Raw genomic sequence first — 24,022 nt, forward strand, 5'->3', positions numbered from 1 at the left:
AATTTTGTACAAAAAAAATATGAATAAATTTTCATCTCAATTCATAAAAAATTATCATTTTATTTACTCTAATGGGCAAAAACAAAATAAATTTTCCACCTTAAATTTATTAAATTTTATTATTATTATTATTAGTAAGTAATTTTATTTTAATTTAATAAAGATTAGAAATTTCATTAAAAAAAAAATTTTTTTATCTAACTAATTTTGATACGAAAATAACTCTTACGCGAATGTAGAACGCTAGATACTTCAAAGTTCCGGGTTCGAATCCTGGCTTCAGTTTTTAAAAAAAAAATTCTTATAATTCTTACAAATTATCCAAAATTAATAACTAAACTATTAATAAATAATTCTTATTATAAAGACATCAATTAAAAGATTTAAAAAAATTTTTACTCGAAAAAAAATGATTATAAAGTCAAGTTTACATCGACAGCTTTCAACTTCAATTCAAGAAGACGTAGTAATTTATCCGGTAAGTTTGAATAATTTTTCTTTTATATATTTCCATTATCCATTATCTCCAAAAAAATTTGAATAATTTTGTTAATAACAGTAATATAAAAGGAAACCTTAAGTAGTTTTTCGTGCTCGATGCGAGTGTAACAAAAACAATTAATCACAATAATTATTTGTTTTGTTACGTCAGCCTGTACGTATAAAGTTTATAATATTATACATATACATGTAGTCCATGTATAAGTATAGAAATTTTCGAAGAACTACAGTTAGTTTTGTAGCTAGAAGTGCTCCGTCAGTTACAAGTTATAAGTGTAAATGTTTTCATCGTCGAACACGTATTAAATCTCAACAATGACAAAACCAATCCCTCGATAAGCTCAAACTTCACCCACCATCTAACGACGCACCCACACGGTTAAAACTTTTCTCCTACAGCGCATTATATCCATATATATCTCTATCTAATATGTATGTGCTCACATAAACATATATTATGTATTATTATTAAAAATATATATATTTAATCCGCCTACGCGCTAATGCACCACACGCAGCTTACCTAGAATTTTGAATTTCAAAACAATTCAACTAAATTTGAAAGTCATCGACGCTCCCCTTTCTCTGTTCTTCGTTTTCTCTTTCAATTTTACTTCTAAACAAGTAGTATTTTGTTTTTTGGTTTAGTGAATCTTAATTTTATAATTAACATTAAACAATCATTTATTAAAATTTTTTAAAGCTATCAATATCTTCAATGTTTAACTTTTGAATTTTTTGTGTCAAAACTTTTTCAAAAATTTATTTGATGCATCAAGTTTTTAAAAATATAATTAAAAGTCTATATTTATTCTTGCAATCAAAAAATTCTTACTAAAATCAAACAATTGTAAATTTTTGTATTAGTTAAAAAATTGATTTGAATCCAGAAAAAAAATTTTGTACTAAGAACAAAAATAATTTCTTCCACTTAAATTAAATATTTTTTCTGTAAATAAATTTTTCCATCATCTTCATCCATATCTATTTCAAAAACTTATAGGTACATATAAAAAACAAACAACCATTTGTACCAGGCTCTACACCCTCTCAAAAACAGCATAAATAAAAATAACAAATAGCCAGTTGATATGCACACTGTGAAGATGAAAAAGGCACAAGTCTGGAGCCAGATAATCTAGCCGCTAACGACGGTTGAATGTCAAGCGAGTGAGAAACGAATTTTGTTTTTTTGTGCTGTACCCCAAATTTGGTTATTGTTCTCGGCATGTAATCCGTACTCCTAAAATTTAGTGTCTCACAATTGATATTCAGTTTGGCTAATATAATATTAACTCCGCTTGAATATAGACAGACAAGGCAGACAGACTAGACCCAAAACTCAAAGTCAAGATCAGATGTATGAGTAGGAGCTAAATAAAATAGAAAAGAAGATAGAAAATATGAATACCAAACCCGCCCAGAATTTTAAAGAAAATGGTCAAACCACTTGAAGGTAACAATGCCTCACTGCAGGGGTGACGAGCGTGGATCCATCCAAGGGTTCCAGGTCTGCTCTAGGTCAAAAAGGATATATTATATATCGAGTTGATCATATACTCCGAGATCCAGCATTTTACAAAATCATCTACGACTATATATTACCCACAACTACTTGCATATGTCTATCCATTAAGTCTATGCGTAAATCTCACACAGGTATATATTTATCCCCCCAAAAAAATCTCCCCCGAGGCACCTGCTGGAGAGATGTACCCCGAATCGAGGATACACTACAAACTATATAATACTATTTGTATATAATGTAAGGGCGGCATTGAGAGGCCCGAAAAGTGGCCTTGGGAAAAAATAAAATAATTTATACCCAGTGCTCCGACTCTGCCATTTTGTTATGTTTCGTGTTAGCCGACTACGAGTGGCTATGTAATGCTTTGCACACATGTTAGCGAGATTATATTATACGGTGGTACAGAAAACAAAACCTGTTTACACATCGTCGCTCTTATTCGATTGCAAAAAAGCACAAAACACACATTTATAAAAACTCCTATGCTATGCTGCCCATTAATTGCACTTACTATTTCTTATGATTAAAACAATATTACCGCAGTCCAGATGTTATGTTAATGTTACCCACTCAGAACCAATACAAAGCGAATGTTTACATTTACAATCTAACTGTTAACTGTTTAAGTTGTTAGAGCCTGGGTGGTAGAATTTGGTGTTAATGTCGGTTTTTAATTCATCGGTGAGAAATTTTTTGTTTTAATGAGGAATTGTAGATTTTTTTTTAAAACTGGATGTTTGAAATTAAAATTATAGACGAAATATTGAATATGCTGAAAAAATTGTCGGAAAACTTTTTTGTTTGAAATTCAATCTTCTTCAGAAAAGTTTTTTTATTTTAAAACATAATTTGAACGAGAAATCAACAATTGAAGAGATAGAAAAGTTGAAATAAGAATTCCGAGTGAAATATTGAAGATACAGAAAAATCATAAGAGACTTTTTGTTGGAAATTGCACTATAAAAATATTTAGATTGAAGAAAAAATCTCTGCAAGCAATGCTATAAAAAAGTTTACATGTTTGTCAAAAATTTTTGTGTTGAATTTTCACCATTTTCAAGTGTAAATTTAACAAAAAATTTTTTTACCTCGAAAAAAATCATTTTTAAAAAATTTATCGTCTTTAATTAAGCAAAGTTAAAAATTTTTCTTACTTTAAGAAAATTTTGTTTGATTCGAGAATTTTTTGTATTGATGAAAAACAATTAAATTCTTCAAAATGATTTTTTTTTATTCAAATTTTTTTTTCTCTTGGATCAAACTTAATTTTTTGATCAGTTCATAAAAAATATACATTCAATATCTAAATTATGGCAAATTTTTGTAAATTACAACTAAAATTAAATTCATAAAAAACAACAAACTAATAAGAGAATTTTTGTCAGAAATTGAATTCTTTAAAAAAAAATTCCTAATAAATTTGATCTTATCTCACTTTTGATCCAGAATTAAACTTAAAAATAAAAAGAAATCCTCAAGTTTAACAAACTGTATGAAAATTTTTTCAAGATTGCTGGTGTAAGAAGTGTAAACTCACACTAAAAACCCAGGAATGAAAAGTCTAAAAGTCAAAGCGGATATACAAGGTTGATTCTTCGTGTCCGTTGTACACGTATTGGTATGTACTTGTTTTAAAAGAGTAAAGCTAGAGTAATCCTCTTCACCTTTATCTCGAACTCGAGCTGTAGCTCCAGCTTCAGCTCCTTCTTCTTCATCTTCATGTTATTCTCCTCTTTCTCAATCCAACCAGATCCTTTTCCATTCTCCATCATTCGTTTCAGTCATCCAGCAGCCTCTCATCTAGAATAAGAATAAAAGATAGACTCTTGCTATCCTCTTTTTCGATTCAAGATTCGCTCGTGCCAGAGAGAGGACACCAACACTCTCCAGGCCTGTACCTTCTATATGTGTATTAGAATCTCTGGCCAGGTAAATAAGCCAAGTCGGAGAAGGTACGGCTTACCTGCAGGCTCCTACTCCAAAAGATTGTTGGTACGGTTGTAAGTATAAGTATAAGTCGTGATCTGTTGCCGTAGTGGAGGGACTTTCAAAAGGAGGGAGTAGAACCCAAAGGTTTCAAACTTAACTTACTCTTACAAACACTCGATCAGCCAAGGTGAGACGGCTACGCGCGCGATAACTTTTATTTGTTTTGTTTTTAGTTATTTTATCGAGAAATTTACCTTATCTTTTAATTAAATATTTTTTAGTACTGTGCTGTGATTAGTTTTAGATTTACCCAAACACGTGGTGCAATTTTTACACAATAATAATAATACTAATATAAATAACAACATATATAAAAGTATACTGTGCAATAGTTGTATCAAGTTTTGGAGTAACTGTGCTGGATAATTTGTTGTTATTAAAGCCGCTGTGATAGGTGAGTTTAAATAAGATTAGGAGCTTATCGTAAGCATTAAACCCATGGATTATTGATAAACATTTATTATTAGATTTATAACTTGTAACGTATATACCTAGAAAGACTTGAGCAATCGAAAAGAAAGTTTACATTTAATGGTGGGTAACAATAAATGCGTGGGCCGATATTGCCGCAAAATTTAACAAAACTGCCAATCAAAAGTTCCTTTTACAAGTAAACAAACTCTTGCACTTATCAACGCTTGACATAACTTATCTTTATCCTTATCCTGGACATGAATGCAAAATATTCCAAATTTTAACATTTCCTATACTTTACACTTAAAAATGCAAAAATTTTCTCCAAAAAAAAGAAAAAATCATCGAAAAAAGCTCAAGTTTCACAACTTGCGCGGCCTCTTTCCTATCAACTCCAAGAAAAGTTGAATTTCCGATGAAACAACACTTATTGCATTAAGCAAACGTTAATGTTAATGTTAACGGTGACGTTAATGTATGTTGTATATATCCGATTCTATACTCATTACAAATAATGAAATTACTGGTGAGGTTTCTCGGTTATTTATTAGTTATTACGCAAGCACGGAATTTATCAGAAGACGTCTTGAGTAGATTCTTTGCCCAGCCTCTGTGAAAAGAGAAAGAAGACATATGATAGACGTATGTTAGGGTGTATCTGTCTCTGTCGAACACTCGAAGATCCATGTTTACAAGACGGTTAGTAGGCACGGAGACTTGAACGACGGGATAAGAAACGAACAGCATGCGTTGGCGGCAACTGTCCCTTTCGAAAAACATCCATCTATTTGGCTTTTTCGGATCATCTTCTTCTTCGTCTTCTTCTTATTGTTCCTCTTCTTCAGAGACCTTATTTTTATGATTGTCCTGGCTTCTATGCAGACTTTAGCACGTGACATCTGCTGCAGTTGCGCTGCTTTTGCCGCAAACTGGAAGAATTATCAAGCCAGCTTTCAAAGGACCTTTACAATTTCGGTCGTTAAACTTTTGAAGCGGATTTTTTTTTGTTATTATTATTTTGAAGCGGTTTTGATGAAGAAAACGGGTTGACTTGCTAATGAACCTCGGAAGAATCGTCTGTATGGCTGTTAATTGCCTGAGAAGTGAAGAGTGAAGAGCAGAAGTAATGTCGTGCAAGTTGGCATTAATAGAAGTAGATAATTGTGGATGTTAAATGTAAAATACAAGATGAGTTTGAGGTTCGAGATGCTGAAAGGTCCTCTATCCTCAGATTCTTGCTGTTTGCTTCAGTCCCGGAGTCCAGGTACGAGGGAAAGGCCCTGACGTCAGCGTCAGGAATGAGGTTAACCTGAAGGCAAAATCGAGCGGCTACAATTGCACGTGGTTGTTATGGTGGGTTTGCTGTTTGCTGTAGGATATTATGTTGCATTAACTGCAAGCTAAGTCTTATCGCCGGGTTATGAACGTTGACTTGTGCCATTAACTATTCATGTCGAATGTCAATTTACTGAGAATGCACTTTATATTACTTGTCTGTATCTTTTATTGCGGGGAGCGATTTTATTCTTTAAAATTATAAAGTTATTTTACTGAAGATGCCAATAATTAATTTTTAGGATTTTTTTTAATGGGTAGCTAATAAATTGAAGAGTTGTTTTATTAATTTGGCAGCTGCACGATTTTAAAATACACTAATTGAGATGTCTTAGATTTAAAAAAAAAATTTTTTTTAGAAAAAAATCAATTGGTAAAAAATATTTTTAAAAAATAAAAAAGTCAAATTTTTAATTTTTACAGTTTGTTGTTTTAAACTTTTAAATTCATCGCATAAATTATTTATTTTAATTAAAAATTGGTGAAATTAACGACTAAGAAATGAATTTCAAATTTTTATGAATTCCAATGTCTGTTTTAATTTGTAAAGTAAAAAGAATAAAGAGTGTTAAAATTTCTCATTCTGAGAGTGAAGTTTAAAAAAATTAGATAACATAATAGCTGGTGTTATTGCTGCGGGGTTAAACACTGTTGTTGTTATTGTTGTTGCTTAATTTTTATTTTCGCTGAATTTCTGGCGCTCCGGGCTAGCTTGGCGTTTAAACGTGGTGTAGTTATATGGCGGCATAATAATATAATGTGCAGAAGAGAAATGATAATAAGAAGAAGAAGAAAGATAAGAAAATGGAGGTAAAGTTATATATCAGCGTGAAGGAACTCTTAAGTTCTCGGTTCTCGTTTCTTAGCTGTATTCTGTTCTGTACGCTATACGTGCTCTTTGTTCTTTACTTGTTCTCGTGATGTTAGGAAGGTGGTGTAGTGGAGAGAGATTATATACCATACGTCGAGCTGAGTAGAAGAGCACGTCTGGAACTGGATTCTGGATCCAACCACGATATCTTACACTAGGATCTTCGTGCCTAAACGTTTAGTTTCTGAAGCTCCGCAATCCTTTATTTTTATTTTATCTTTATTTCTGCTCTTTTTTATCTTTCTTCCAGTTTTTATGTTGTATATATTTTTCTTAAATTTACGTAAACATAAATAAATGTATCATCTCATTTTTCATTACATTTTACTTTAATAGTACTAATAATAATAATAATAATTATTATTATTATTATTATTATTTTAATATTTTATTATTTCTAAAGACTGGTTTTAATACTTTATAGTAAATTTTCAGCTTATTGGTTTTTTTTTTTTGGAAATTTTCAACTGTCCAACTGTCTAATACAAAAATTTTTTTCTCTAATTTTTCCTAATATTTTTAGTTTGTATTTTCCTTCCGGGCATAAATTTTTCAGTCAAATTTATCTTTAATGACAAATTTAGATATAAGTTGAGGATAAATTGTTTATGCCTGGAAGGAAAATACAAGCTAACAATATTGGGAAAAATTAGAGAAAAAAATTGTTGTATTAGACTGGATAGCCAATAAGTTGAAAATTTACTATAAAATAATAATAATAATAATAATAATAATAATAATAACTAAAATGAAAAACTTATCAATCATAATCAGAAAAAAAAAAACATTTATCAGTTTATATAATCATTCGACAAATGTAAATATAAATAACACATATACTAATCAATAATAATAATAAAAACGTAAGGTAAAAATATCTATATCATGTATTTCACGCTACTGATGTCACATCAAATTGATAAAAAGTAGTCGTGCTATATAGAACCTCACCAGATACCTTATACATGCAAACCTCATCAGCAAAGTGAACGTAAATGTAACTGACACTAAATGAAAATAAAAATATATAAATATAAATGCTGAACCCGTACCGTACAGTACAAAGAACGTGCCTATAGATACTTATTTAAAATAATTACACAAATAACCGTGTTAATGAGTGTACATACATAATAACTCAGAGGAATAATCAACGAGGATACAATATGCAATAGAAAATGAAAATAAAAATAATGATAATTTATATAAATAAATTCCTACAATGGTGACATCATCTCTTGCTTTGCGTAGTATTGACCACCGCCAGGACTTAGATGGAGCGAAAGAAATAAAACTTAAGTTTTATCTTCGATTACGCTTACCAAATCAATATTTATAAATTTAACCAAAAATAAACCCCTTTAATTTTTTTTTATTGATTTTATTTATTAGCAAACGATAAGTAAATAAAAATAAACTGTTGAGATAAATAAAATAAAAATAGCTGAAAAAGTTGAGCGACTTTTAGTTATCGAGGCTTGACAGTATCTCGGTGTATAAACTTGAGATGGTGTTAGGATGGATCTAAAGTTCCCCTTGCAGGTGATAAGTTATAAGATAAGTGAAAAGCTAGTGCTACAGAAACTACAGACTATAGGTAAATCCAAGCGACATGAAAGTAACAAAATCTTGTACCTCGTCCACATATGCACTTTCTCTTTGTATATTATATTATATATATGTTTAATTTAATGTGCAGTTAAATATATACTTATTCCAACGTCAATCTAGTAATTTATCATTTATCATTTACCATTCACCATTAATCATTACGCCAATTCACTGCCGGTTTTAAACAATTACACCTTTTTTTCATACCTTAAGTGTGAAATGCAAGACTATGCTTCACCTCGGTTGAATATCTTTATATTGATTTCTAATTTTTAATACAAGTGATTGAAACAATATTTTTCTAATCAATTATCGATTAGCTTCAAACAAAATCTTCTCGATTTCTTCAATTTCTTAGAAAGTTTTATGGAAATTTTGTATTATTTTTTAAACAAATTCTCAACTCAAATTTAGAGGGATGACGGTAAATAGTACAAGAATCATGAGTATACTTGAAAATGACGTTTTTTGGGTTAAAAACGCGGAATTTTTTAAAACAGGTACTTGAAAGTTTAAAAAAATATATCATGAAAATAATTTATACAAAAAATATCATAAAAATAAATTTATACGTAAAATTAAAAAAAAAAACAAATACACAAATTAAAAAAATATTTAAAACTTTATAAAAAATATAACATTATTTAAAATAAATTTTTATGTATTTTTCGCTATTTTCGTACATAAATTTTTAACATGTTTTAAGATATATTTTTTAATGTTTTCCAATTATAGTTAAGTTATAAAAATTTAGCCATTAAATTTTTATTTTTAAAATTTTTAAATATTATTAATTTATACTTAATAAATTTTTTTAAAGAGAGAAAAAAAAAAAAAAAAAAACACTTCAAGGTTTCCTTAAAAAAAACCCCACCATAATTTAAATAATTTACCTAAAACAAACTATTTCCCATAAATTAACCACCGAATTATTTGTTACAGATGGCTACAAAGATGATCTGAAGATGGCCTCACCTTCCCCAGACTTATTATCCCAAAAAAAAAACTTAATGACGGGTAGAGTAAGTCTCTTGAAGGGAGACAAGCACGGGACTTTTTTTAAGGGCATGTGAGGCTCAATATGTGCCACCATCGACACTCCACACCATGGGCGCTGTCGAGATTTCAAGTTTGCGCCTTAACAATAATAATTGCTGTTATCGTAGGTAGCAATAATGTCCTCGGCGATCTCAGTTCCGAGTTCGTCAAAGGGAAAAGTAAGTCCTAGTCCGTGGCAGCCAATCCTAAAATGATCATCACAATAATAATTCCTATAATATAAGTCAAACATTGAGAGTACATTGACGTTCATTAGTTATTAAAAAACCACAAATAGCATTTACTGCGTAAAATGTGTTTTTTACTGAAAGTAAAAGAAACAAAACAACTTAATATTTTCTGACTCAACTCTCAGTCTCAGGTTGAGTAAATATACCGTTGTCTGTAAGTGCTTCACCTCTGAGAGCAACAACAGAATTAATTATTTCTCAAAAATGAAAAATTATTTTTAACTTTTACATAAAACTCCAAATATATATAATGATAATTTAAAATTCGATGTTTCGCTAACATATTATTTAAATTATAAATTCCACGCGAGTATCTTCGCGGGAAACATGAACATATCGTGCAACTGAAGAAGATCCTTGTTTCAGTGTAAGTTTATATATATGAGAATTAATATCACACCTGAGGGTAAAAGTTTTGTTACTCGGTAGGATTCGTGCACTATACCTTCATACCTTCCATATCTAAATCTTTCATATATATGTGTGTAAATATCTGTCTGTATACCCTGGTATTTACCGAGCTCGAGGTGAGATCCACTACTAAGGTAGAGTACAAGAGGTGAAAGACACAAGAGGGGGTACCGACCGATGCGAGGACGAAGGTGAAACGAAAGATAGATGACCGCAGGCGAACCAACCTATAGTTTCTTCTTATCCTTACACTTATGCTTCTACACTAAGTATACCAGGATCTTGTTGTATTATTTAGTTGTTTTTCTTCTTCACCTTCTTCAATTTCTTTTTCTTCTTCTTCTCTGGTCCAGCATTAACCGAAGATAAGAAAAGGAAGGAGCAAAAGCGGAGCTCCTATCCAACAAAGCGCATTCCATGTTGCACCATTTCTTTTCTCGTCCATCATGTCCGAACGACTTTAAGGAATTCCGCTTTTCTTTACAATATTTTTATCTCTTTACTCTTGTCTTCTCAAAAATCCCAATTGCTTTCTAATAAATGATAATAATAATATTAGCTAAAGGATTGCAAAAAACAAACCCCGGATTCCTATCAAGAAACCGTTAAAACAATAAAACCAAAATGTTACCATTTAAACTTGATTTAGTTTTTAAATAATGTAATATAATCGAAATATATACGTATACAAATGTAACGGTACTCATTACTTTAGGCCACCATGCATAGAGTTACTCACATTTGTTAGTTTGTGGTTGTGTGCACGGATTTATAGCTTTTGAGATAGATACAGATATAGCGGGCGAGTAATATAAGTAAGACATAAGACGCAAGACCAAAGACATACAAGCTAGATTTTATGAAAGTGGTTCGCCCACTCGTTACTCGTTACACCAATGTTTAGCCAGCAACGTTAATGTCTACTTAGGAACAATCCGTGCGTTTTTACCAGTGCCTTAAGTGGACATATTTGTCATCCTCATTTTAATTGTCTATCCTTTCGAAATTCACCCACTTTGACGCGAGAGTCTATTAATCCCAGCCCAAATACGTCATTGTAATTAAGAAGGGAATAAAGTGTAACTGCACTCTAAAAATAATTAGATTGAAGAAAAGAGCTCTGCAAGCAATGCTGTAAAAAAGTTTGCATCTTTGTTAAAAATTTTTATGTTGAACTTTCACCATTTTTAAGTGTAAATTTAACAAAAAAATTTTTTACCTTGAAGAAAATCATTTTTAAGAAATTTATTGTCTTTAATTAAGCAAAGTTAAGAATTTTGTTTGATTCGAGAAGTTTTTGTATTGATTAAAAATAATTAAATTATTCAAAATGATTTTTTTTTTATTCAAATTTTTTTTCTCTTGGATCAAACTTAATTTTTTGATCAGTTCATAAAAAATATACATTTAATATCTAAATTATGGCAAATTTTTGTAAATTACTACTAAAATTAAACTCATAAAAAACTATAAACTAATAGGAGACATTTTGTCGAAAATTGAATCTTTCAAAAAAAATTCCTAATAAATTTGATCTCATCCCACTTTTGATCCAGAATTAGGCAAGAATTTTTTTTTACTTTAAGAAAATTTTCTTTGATTCGAGAATTTTTTATATTGATTAAAAATAATTAAATTCTTCAAAATGATTTTTTTTTATTATTCAAATTTTTTTTAATTTTTAGATCAGTTCATAAAAAATATACATTAAAGATCTAAATTTTGGCAATTTTTTATAAATAACAACTAAAATTAAATTCATAAAAAATAACTAATTAATTAAAAAATGTAATTAAAAACCTAAAATATTCTTAATATGCTGCTAAAAAAATTTATTTTATTTTAAATTAAAAATCTTTAACCAAAAACATAATTTTAAAAAATTTCACTGCCTAGAAATGAATAAAAAAATTTTTCTACGAAATAATTTTTGGTTAAAATAAAGTTTATTTGATTCATGAATTTTTCTTTTGAATTAAGTAAATTTTTAAATCATTATTCTTTCAACTGCACTTTAAAAATACAAAAATTCACTCTACGCTCGTAGTTACAGGGTATATTTCATTATTAATGGTACTGTTTACTTGATTTTATGAAATTACTAGTTTCATAACTGGTTTAGATAAGGTTCATTTACTTAGAGACTGCTAATATTTTTTGCTAAGCAGTTGATCAAGACTTGGAGTAAAGTTGTATTAAAACTGATATGTGTCGAAAGATTTCTTTTAAAGGGCAAAGACTGAAAAAATTGAAGTTTATTTGACTTGACTTTGTTTTAACGTTTTGATTCAACATATATTATAAGAACATCAGATTTCAAATGAATTCTCATTATTTTTTTATAAGAGTCAGTGAGTAGAATATGGTTGTTTTTATAAGACTGAATCAGTGCTCTTGAACGGGAAAGATAAATATGTTAACTCGAATTTTTTGGGTGATTTTGATGTCAAATAACGGCCCTAAGGCAGGTTTTTTAATCTCAGATCAAACCTTATTCGGAATCAATTCATCATTTTTAAAGAGCTCTTAGGATCAAAACAAACATCTCCATATGTAGTGAAAAATTTTACGTAAAGTTTTTCTGATAACAAATATACAGTATTTTTTTTTTATCTAGCATTAAAAATTTAATGACTTAAAAAATCCTCTTTGGAATCCACGAAGATTCCGTTAGAATCATACTTTCAACTGTATTTCTATGCACTTCTGTAGAATCCCATGTATTTATATCAGAAGATTAACATAAGATGTTAATATTTTTTTATAAGATCCATCTTTTCCATGGATTTTCCTAATGTACTCGACCACCTGAGCTGTTTAACGCCTCCGATGCAACGCACTTTAAAAGTAATCTAGGACTTTTATCTTTATAAATTTATCAAATTTTATTTCACTTTTATGGTCTTAGATCAATTTTCTTAAATTGTCAATTTATTATAAATTGTGATGAATTTTTAATCCTTACTGACTTTTTTATCACTGACTATGAACATTCATACGTTGATAAAAAAATTAATCCAAGAGATATTTATTTACAGTAAAACTGTCAAATCAAGAAAATAATTCTGAAGAATTTCAATGATACTAAATTTAACAGACATCTAACAATTTTTTAGATTGTTATAACAATTTAATTGTGAAGAAAAAAATTTAGCAAAAAAAATTCAGATGTAGAAATTTTTAAAAATTATAAGTGTGAATTTTTTAAAATATTCTTTTTATAATAATTGATTTTTTATAAAAATTCGGATAATTGTCCGATATCTGCTAATTTCAGTATCATGAATTTCATCGTTTTTAATCGAGTAGAAAAATTCTTGGATTTAAAAATTTTTATTGTAAGTAAATTTTACTAAATCCAAAAAATTTTCGTCTTGATTAAAAATAATTTTCTTATTTAAAGAGTTTTTCTTTTATAATTACTTTTTCAAAATCTTTATTTTATTTTATCTAATAATTTATTTGAGATGTTATTTAAAAAGTAAAATATATTTACTATGGTGACTTTTAAAAATGTTTTTAATTCTGAAACAATGTCAGAATTTCTTCCGAATTTAAAATTTTTCCGTATAACAGAATAATTACAATAACTTTATAATAACCTCCGAAATTTAAGCAAATTATTGACAACACTATTCATGACTTTAAATAAATCTCTTCAACTTCAAATTGAGGATTAAGAATGAAAAAAATGTATATTTTGGTAAAATTTACAAGAATATTACCTTTTTATCAATGTAACAGTAAAAAAGGCCGTTTGGCAGCCGAAATGGAAGTATTTCATACTTCAATAAAAATAATAAGTTTAAAGGCGTTTAATCAATTAAAAGTTTTAAAATTTCAGTAATTTCTAGAAATAACAACCATAATGCAACAGCCAATTTCATAAAAAGATAGCAGATTAAATGTAATTTTTTTTTACATTTACAAAATATGAAAATTAAAGCTTACTTAGAGAGCTTTCAGGTACATCTTACAGAAATTCAATACAATGTCGCATTAAAAAGATATTCGATAAATAAACTGTAAAAATACATACATATATAAACTTTTGAACCATATATGTATTTTCTGACTCAGCTCGTCGAGTTAAGTCGGAATACAGCAAAATTTTTTAAAAGTTGCGTCATGAGGATCGATGCAATAGTTAGATTTCTATGAAATCTACTAAAAATAGTGAATAACATTAATTAATCCACATAATAACAATAAATTTAAATAAAAAAGTTGTCAATTCCAAAATGAGCCAAATATTAAATTTCTTATAGCAAACCTCAACCACAGTACTTTTATACTAATAAAAATAAAAATTTAATTTTCAGTATGCATCGGTACAAATGGACGAATTTCAGCGCCATCGAACACACTGCACCACTACCGTAACCTCCGAGACCGGTATACAAACTGTACTTACGTGGACGGTAACCTTGAGATAACCTGGCTGCAAAACGACACCCTGGACCTGAGTTTCCTGCAGTATATTCGGGAAGTAACCGGGTACGTGCTAATAAGCCACTGCGATGTGCGTCGTATCGTGTTACCACGTCTGCAAATAATCCGTGGGCGGACATTGTTCAAGCTGAGCATCGATCCGCATGAGTTCGCCCTGATTGTAACAATGTCCCAAATCTACAATCTTGAATTACCAGCACTGAGGGATATACTTAACGGTAGCGTTGGTATGTATCACAATTACAACCTCTGCCACGTCAAAACAATCAACTGGGATGAGATCATAAGTGGTCCACAGTCAAAGTACGTCTACGTCTACAATTTCACCTCCCCAGAGCGCTCCTGCCCAGCCTGCGACCCGAGTTGCGTCCAAGGCTGCTGGGGAGAGGGTCCGGAGAACTGCCAGAAGTTTTCCAAAACTAATTGCTCGCCTCAGTGTTGGCAAGGCCGCTGTTTTGGCTCCCAGCCGAGAGAATGCTGCCATCTGTTCTGTGCTGGAGGCTGCACCGGACCGAAGCAGAGCGACTGTTTGGCCTGCAAAAGCTTCATGGACGACGGAGTCTGCTCTTTAGAGTGTCCTCCAATGCAGACTTACAATCCGACGACCTATTCCTGGGAGATTAACCCGAATGGGAAGTACGCTTATGGCGCGACTTGTGTCAGAAAGTGTCCCGAGCACCTTCTGAAGGACAACGGCGCCTGTGTCAGGTCCTGTCCGCCGAAAAAGAAGGCCAAGAACGGCGAGTGCGTCCCTTGCGACGGTCCTTGTCCAAAAACTTGCCCCGGCGTTGATCAAGTTCATTTTGGAAACATTGAGAGCTTCAGAGACTGCACAGTTATTGAAGGATCCATCACTATCATGGACCACAGCTTCACCGGGTTCCAGGATGTTTATGCGAACTACTCGTTCGGACCGAGATGGGAACCCATGCATCCTCGACAGCTAGAAGTCTTCAGCACGCTCAAGGAAATTACTGGCTACTTAAATATACAGGGTAATCACAAAGACTTTACCGATCTGAGGTACTTCAGGAACTTGGAGGTTATCGGTGGAAGACAACTCACGGAGTACTTTGCCTCGCTTTATGTTGTCAAGACTGCACTGGTCTCTTTTGGCCTCAGCTCCCTCAAGAGGATCAACTCCGGCTCGGTTGTTATTTTGGAAAACAAAGACTTGTGCTATGCTCAGAGCATCAATTGGAACAAGATTAAAAACTCTTCGGAACATGCCAGTTTGGTCTCCAATAATAAGAATATTACCGAGTGCAGTAAGTTTTTTTTTCATGCTTTTATTGGATGAACTTGTACTTAAAAAAAAAATTAATTTGATACAAGAAAAAAAATCTTGAACTGAGAAATTTTTTTTTCAAAAATTTTTCGTTTTGATTAAAGACAATAAATCTCTTCAAAATGATTTTTTTTCTGTTTGCTTTTGTCGTTCTATTTATGGAACAAAATATTTTTACAATTCAATCATTTTATTATTTTATCCCAAAGTCCTGATTAGAATCAGCAATATAAAAAAATAAATAATTTTACAAGTTGAATAGAAACCATTTATAGAGTTACTGTAAATTTTATCCTTTTTTTGTTATTAAGTAAAATATAAAACTAATTTTTCTAATTTTTAATTATAATAAAAAATTTTTAAATAAAATATAGTCTAGAAAAATAAAAAATACGGTTTAATAGCAAACAATCTCTGATTTAAAAAAAAAAAAAAAAAAAAAAAGAAGAAGAATGGGAAAAATAAAATTTGAATTATTTTAAATACTTTTGAATATTTTTAATACTTTTAAATTTCTCTTATAAAAAATTTTTTCCTGTCAGAGAAACAAAAAAATATAATTTTGAGCGATTTTAAATAAGTTTGAAATAAAAATAAAATTATTAAAAAAAAAATTTATTTTATTATAAAAAAAAGTACCAAGTGCATTTTAAGATATTTTTATAATTATTTCTCTAAATAATTTAATCAATTACCAAAATTTTATTTTAAACTTATTGAAAATTATTTAATACTTTATTTTATCTTGATTTTCTATTAAATCATATTTTTTAATTTGTTAAACTGTAATTTATTTTTGTATATTAATTTATTTATTAAAAGATCTTGTATAAATTGGTAGGAAATGGTTTCCATTATTTATAGGAAGCGAACCTTTTTTCGAGTATAAATTAGCATACTAAACTCTTCCCGCATACCATTGAATTTAAATAATAAAGAGAAATAGTTAATAGAAATTATTGGGTGTTATTGAAATCTATAATAAAAAAACTGTCTATTGGAAAGCGTTAAACGGATATTTTAAAATCAATATCTTTTACAAGATTTAATTAATGTTATCACAGCTAAACGTTTCGAAATCTCAGTTATGAAAAACACGATCGTGATTTCTAAGGCAAAGTCCACGTTCGAATGTTCCATAATAATTGTCCCCTTTCTTGATTAATATCGCAATTTATTTGAGGACGTCTTTTAAACCTTTACTTACTTATAATTGAACTGAAACTTATCCGAATTGTCTATTTACAGAAAAAGAAGGCCAGGTCTGCGATGAACAGTGTTCAGACACAGGTTGTTGGGGTCCAGGGCCATCGCAGTGTCTTTCGTGCAAAAACTTCTTGCTGGATAACGAATGCCTGGAAAACTGCAGTATTGTTGCCGGGTAAGTTGATGTTTTAATTTTGAGGGGTTTTACGCATTTAGAAGGCTGAAAAAAACAATTTTTTCTGGAGGCTTTTTTAATTAATTAATATTAAAATAGATAAAGAGGTACAAAGTGACAATTTTATTAATAACTTTATATATTTTTATTAATGATATTTTTAGATCTTACAAAAAAGCTTTAAAAGATCCTCTAAAAAAAATGATGTTATCTAATGATTAATCGAAAGAATTATTAGAATTTTTATTTTTTTTAAATATAGTGGCTTCAAAAAAATAGTGATTGATTTTTTATGAAAATTTTAGCTTTAAATTTTTAATAAAAATATAAAATATCTATAGGAATTATTAATTTTTGGAAAAATATATTTTTAAAAATTGTGTAAAAATTTGAGACTGATTACTTAAGCCGTTTTTCATAAATTTTGCTTACCAACTTTAAAAAAAAACTTGAGAAAAAGGCGCTTAAAGTTTTTAAGTCCCATTTTTGTGCCAAAGCTCCAAGAAGAATTTTCATATTTATTTAATACAAAAAAAAAAGTTTTTTTTTAATTGTAATACTGAATTAAACTATTTTAAAAATTTTTTTTTGACATATAATTATAGTAAAAAAAAAATATCCTTAGAAATGAAAAAAAACTGCAAGTGGATTTTTTAAAAATATTTTCTTAGTTTTAATTTATTTTTTAAATTAAACCAAAAAATCATTAATTAAAAAAATTGATTTTTTAAAAATTCTAAGTGCGCATAACTCCTTAACTAAAATAAGACTAACACTTGTATTAAATTAACATAAATTTTCTTGACTGTTGTACGTAACAGGATTAAAGGTAAAATAGTAATAAATAATAACAATACAAATAAAAATAAAAAAAAACAACAATAATAATAAAAATACATTAAATAACAATATAATTAACTATTACAGAATATACCAAGCAAATTCCCGCGAGTGCAAGCACTGTCACGAGGAGTGCGATGGCACCTGCAACGGACCTAAGGCCGAGAATTGCAATAAATGCAAACACATGCGTGACGGACCGTTTTGCGTAAAAGAATGTCCGACTTCAAAGTACAACGATAACGGTATCTGCAAGCCTTGCCACAAGAACTGCGTGGGCGGTTGCGAGGGCCCGGAAAACAACATCGGACCAAACGGGTGTCACAGTTGCGAAAAGGCGATCATGAACAACAGCAGCGTACCTGAAGGTTGTCTCCAAAAGCTGGACAACTGTCCAGAGGGCTACTTTTACGAATGGGTAAGCCCACAAGAAAAAGGCCCGCTGAAATTGCTCGCTGGAAAAGCAGTATGCAGGCGCTGCCACCCGTTGTGCAAAAACTGCACCGGGTACGGCTCTCACGAGCAAGTATGTCGCGAGTGCTTGGACTTTAAGTTGGGCGAAAACTGCGTTCACGAGTGCCCGGAGAGCAGCAACTACATTCTCCCCAAAACATCTCCCAAAATTTGCATTCCCTGCGCTTCGGAATGTGACGGGTGTTACGGCCCGGAATCCCATCAATGTTACCGCTGTCGCAGTTTCAAAGTTCACTTAGACACCAAGGCTCCAGACAACACTTCTATGTTCAATTGCACCAACACTTGTCCTGCTGAAACTTCCTACAAGGTGACGTCCGAAGATGGCCGAGAAACTTACTGCGAATCTCAAACTTTAAGTTCTCAATTAGAACACGAGATGAAGCCAGTTGTTCTAGGAATCGTCAGTTTGGTTCTATTGATTGTCATGATGGTCGGAGTGATTGTTCTCTGCCGCTGGTGGATAAAGAACAAGAACAAGGAGAACACGGTGAAGATGACTATGGCGCTGGCTGGCTTGGACGACAATGAGCCGCTTCGTCCAACAGGCTTGAAGCCGAATCTCGCTAAGCTGAGAATCATCAAAGAGGAAGAGATGCGCAAAGGCGGACTTCTTGGCTACGGAGCCTTCGGAAACGTCTACAAGGGAGTTTGGGTCCCGGAAGGAGAGAATGTCAAGATTCCGGTTGCTATTAAGGTCTTGCATGAAAACACTGGAGCAAATACTTCCAAGGAATTTTTGGATGAAGCTTACATAATGGCCAGCGTTGAACATCCGAACTTATTGCAGCTATTGGCGGTGTGTATGACCTCCCAGATGATGCTGGTGACTCAACTGATGCCTCTGGGCTGCTTGCTGGACTTTGTCAGGTCTTTTAAGGACAAGATTGGTTCCAAGCCCTTGCTGAATTGGTCCACGCAGATTGCCAGGGGAATGGCGTACTTGGAGGAGAGGAGGCTAGTGCACCGAGACTTGGCGGCTAGAAATGTTTTGGTTCAGACTCCGAATTGTATTAAGATTACTGATTTCGGACTGGCTAAATTACTGGATATCAATGAAGAGCAGTATAAAGCAGCTGGTGGGAAAATGCCGATTAAATGGCTCGCGCTGGAGTGCATTCAGCACAGAGTTTTTACTCACAAGTCTGATGTTTGGGCGTTCGGTGTCACTATTTGGGAAATTCTGACCTATGGAGAACGACCTTATGATAATGTCCCGGCTAGAAATGTTCCTGAGTTGCTGGAGAAAGGAGAACGATTACCGCAACCGGCGATTTGCTCTATTGATGTTTATATGATTATGGTTAAGTGCTGGATGCTCGATGCTGAATCACGGCCGACTTTCAAGGAGCTTGCTGATGAGTTTGCTAAAATGTCCAGAGATCCTGGACGCTATCTTGCTATCAAGGGGGATAAATATATGAGACTGCCTTCTTATAGCATGCAGGTTTGTTCATTTTTTTTTTACAAATAGTTTTTGTGCTTATGTCATTTATTTTTTTTTTAATGAAATTTACTTGAGAATAAAACTACAAGGAGGAAAGTTTATAATAATTATAAATATTAAATTATTTACATTGAATACTAAAATTTGTATTGTAGAAAATATTGCTTAAAATAATTAACTTATTAAAAATTTAATACACTAGTTAGTAAATGAATAGTTTAATTTTTATAAAATTAAAAATTATTAAATTTTTTTTCGAATTATTTCATTTTTTTTTTTAATTATAATGAAATTAATAGACATCTTGCAATTTTTAAAATTTTTTATTCAAATAAATTTTACAAAAAAAAAAAATTCAAAGTAAAATTTCACATATACAAGATTTGAAAAATTATCAATACAATTTTTTCTTTAATATTTTTTAAATTCTGATGAAAAAAATTTATTTATTTATTTGCTTTATTAGAAACCTAACAGCACTAGGCCAATGAGAAGGTTACAAAAAGTTAAAACTTGTAAATCGAAATTGTTGCTAGAGATTATTAATTAATTAATTAATTTATTTATTTATTAAAGTCCCAACAGCCTACTGGCCAATAACAGGGACACTTTATAGTGCAAATAATGTACATTTATAGTAAAGAGTTTATATAATAAGAGTTTAGTAATAACAATATCATAATATTATTAAAATTTATGAAACATACTATAATAGTAATAAAATAAATCACACATTTTTAATACATAATAATGTAATATTGCTATAGAACATAATATTACAATATTAAAAGTATATTTTTGTAAAATTAAAAAATTTTTAACTTCAGTATCTTAAAAAAAAAAAGTAAAAAAATTTTTACATTCCATTTTTTTAACAAGGTACTTAAGAAAATACGTTTAATTTTTTTTTTGCATTTTATAAAATTATTAGTAACTATTTGGTAGAAAAATGAACTTTTGAAAAAAAATTTATATTTTTTTTATAAAAGTTTGAAAATACAACCAAATTTTTTTTTTTTCTATTTAATAAATTTATGGTCACATCAACTGCGTGGTTATTAATGACCTCAGATTACATATATAACTTACATATAAATAGAGAGAAAAATACTAAACAAATAATATGAATTTTTAGATAATCATAGACTTTTTAATAGTTTAAATTTCTATAGGAACTCGATAATACTTCCGGTTATTTTTTTTTAATTAATAATCCATCTTGCAATTTAATTTTCATTTTCGAATTGGAATAATTTAATATTAAATCATTGTAAAAATTACCATCACATAAATATTAAAAACTCCAATTCAAGCATAATTTATTCTACTATAAAATTCTATCTAATTGCCACTGAAAAATTTCATAAATTAGAAAGTAGTGACTAAATAATTAATAAAATACTATAATAATAAAATCAAAATTAATTGGTTTATTATTAACAGAATAACTTTCAGGATGAAAAGGAAATGATCAGAAATTTGGCATCAGCAGCAGAAGGGCCAGAAGCTCTAGTCGACGCCGACGAATACTTGCAGCCGAAATCAAGAGCGCCGATACCTCCAGGACTATCGGTGCCGAGTATCACCGATTCGCCACCGAATACGCCAATAAAAACATGCTGGTCAAACGGAATCCCGTCGCACGCGGCTGCAGACTCGCCAACACCGCAAAACCAGCAGAACTGGGACCGGGAGTTGTTGAGGTACGGTACAGCCGATCGTAGCGAAAGCACGTCGGGAAGTAACGACGCCGCGAGTCATCAACGCACACAATCATACCACAGTCAACACCACCAACTTCAACACCCACATTCCCACCATCAGCATCATAACAGCCATCATAATCAGCATCAACATAGTCTTAATCACCAGCATCATAATCAGCACCAACATTCAGGGAACTACAATTGCCCTAATGATCAGCATTGTCGAAATATTATTGGTAGCACCGACAATAGAAGCTCGAGATACTGCTCGGATCCCTTGAAAATAATCTCCGGAGTCAGAGATTGTGACGTGACGGACGACTGTTTTCAACCGGAAGTAGCAACTATCCATCAGCAAGCCCAGGTGGGCAATCTTAAACTTGATTTACCACTTGATGAGGATGACTATCTTATGCCATCTCCACAAATACCTGCTAATGCTACGCAGTACATGGATCTCATTGGAGATACTAAACCCAGTGGTAATTTTTTTTTTTTATATTCATTTTTTTTCTTTTATTCAGATGTTTAACTCTTCTAATATTTAATTTTGGGTATAAAAATCCTAACATTAATTTATTTGAATTTTTTTCTTTAACTATTATTTGTTAATTTGTAGTCAAAAATAATGTAAAAAAAAATGTTTCACTTAGATTTTTTAATTTTAAAATTAAAAAAATAACTGCTTGTATTTTTTTCTCGAAATATTTTAAAGGATCAATTTATAGTGATAAGTATTTAGGTTGCATTCGAAAATGATCTATTTCTAGATACATAATTAAAAAATGACCTTGTATCTTGTGAACTATTGAAATTTTTCAAGATATAAGCTCATCCCGATGTTACACTCATCAAGACCTTTCATTTAAGTACCCACATCAATTTTTTATATATTTCATATATTTATATGTATTGTATATATGTGTATATGGATAACATATCAAAAATGCATGTAGGTACTCAAATAAAAGCTCTTGATAAGTGTAACATCAGGATAAACTTACATCTTTAAAAATATGAATAATTAAGAAATTACCTTGTATCTTGTGAACTATTGAGATTTTTAAAGATATAAGCTCATCCCGATGTTACACTCATCGAGACCTTTCATTTGAGTACCCACATCAATTTTTCATATATTTCATATATTTATATATATTGTGTGTATGTATATATGAAAAATATGTCAAAAATTTATGTGGGTACTCAAATGAAAGCTCTTGATGAGTGTAACATCGGGATGAGCTTATATCTTTAAAAACGTCATTATTTAAGAAAGTACAGTCCAATTTAACAAAAGTCATTATTTAATAAAGCAAAATTTTATCTATTTATAGTTCACAAGTCACGGCAGTCATATAGTGACTGCAAGGTTGCTAGTATATAATATAAAAATATCGAAAAATTATTGTTTAAAATTAAAAAATTTTTTTAAAATACTGAAAAAATTTATTTAGTTCTCTAAAAATTAATCACTAAAAAATGTTAACATAATAATAACACAAGTATGAATATTTTTAATTTTGAAATTAAAAATTGGATCTATATCTGAATAATGACTTTTTTTTTTCTAAGGGAGTAAATAATTTAACAATTTAAATATGATTTACAGAAACGGAACCAAAGAGATTAATCAATGGTTATCGAAAGTATCCAGAATTCTTAAGTATCGCCGGGAAGACATCCCTAGACAACCCGGAGTACATAATGGGCCAAGACGACCCTCCTCTGAGTCCTCAAATAATAGGTATACCAACAACAGATCTCGACAAAGTTCTCGCCAACGGTGCTTTCGGTTCTCAACAAGTGAAACAGCGCTGCGCCGAGGAAGAATCTGATCACGAGTATTATAACGACTTTGACCGGCTTGAACGCGAACGTCAGCCGCTTAATTCGCTACGAAAAAACGAAACGACTGTATAAGAATCTACAGTTGAGAATAATTATTTAAAATTTATAAATTTATAAAATCCAGTTACCTTAGATAGCGTAAACAATAACTGAAACAAAAAATTACGCTGCTTCAGTTATATTATTCGCAGTACTTAGTGAATCATGACTGGGCGTTGAGAAATTGCATTATTTTTTTTATTATTATTATAATTTTTTTTTAAATTACGCCATTTTACTTCAATAGTTTTACATACCCGCATTTTAATTTATAATTATAAATAAATAGTAATAAAAACAATAATAAGCAATTTCTTAAAATATAAGTGCCATTATGTGGCTTGTAAATAAAAAAAAAATTAATTATTATTAATTAACTTAAAAGACAATCGTATTAGATAAAGTAATGAATTATTTAAATATCTCAATTTTTATTGAGGCTTTTAATTATGATTTTTTTTTTTTTTTTAATTAATTTTAAAATCTAATCAACAGTGAGAAATTTTTAAATCAATAATGAATTTTATTAGCGACTGTTATTAAAAATTAATTTTATTTAAATGTTGACAAAATCATAATTAATAACAACGAGATA

The 24,022-nt window shown here is 30.3% G+C and overlaps 1 protein-coding gene across 5 annotated transcripts in view; it reads left to right on the top strand.

Annotated features, from left to right (window-relative positions):
* Positions 1 to 23,725, top strand: part of LOC123259894 (epidermal growth factor receptor) — a 45,492-nt gene extending 21,767 nt beyond the window's left edge. Inside the window, exons 1-8 of one of the 5 annotated variants that reach the window (XM_044720692.1) lie at positions 4,202 to 4,412; positions 9,192 to 9,466; positions 14,272 to 15,669; positions 16,938 to 17,070; positions 17,998 to 19,831; positions 21,275 to 21,534; positions 21,778 to 22,019; positions 23,150 to 23,725. In XM_044720692.1, the coding sequence (XP_044576627.1) occupies positions 9,331 to 9,466; positions 14,272 to 15,669; positions 16,938 to 17,070; positions 17,998 to 19,831; positions 21,275 to 21,534; positions 21,778 to 22,019; positions 23,150 to 23,460 (4,314 nt within the window). In that variant the 5' untranslated portion in view covers positions 4,202 to 4,412; positions 9,192 to 9,330 and the 3' untranslated portion in view covers positions 23,461 to 23,725. Of the gene's footprint in view, positions 1 to 459; positions 479 to 4,201; positions 4,413 to 9,191; positions 9,467 to 14,271; positions 15,670 to 16,937; positions 17,071 to 17,997; positions 19,832 to 21,274; positions 22,020 to 23,149 lie in introns of those variants that run through there. The other 4 variants (XM_044720689.1, XM_044720690.1, XM_044720688.1 and 1 more) reach the window with 4 other exon arrangements.
* The last annotated feature ends 297 nt before the right edge of the window (positions 23,726 to 24,022 follow it).

This window comes from Cotesia glomerata, linkage group LG2 (assembly GCF_020080835.1).
Source record: "Cotesia glomerata isolate CgM1 linkage group LG2, MPM_Cglom_v2.3, whole genome shotgun sequence".
NCBI classification, from domain to species: domain Eukaryota; kingdom Metazoa; phylum Arthropoda; class Insecta; order Hymenoptera; family Braconidae; genus Cotesia; species Cotesia glomerata.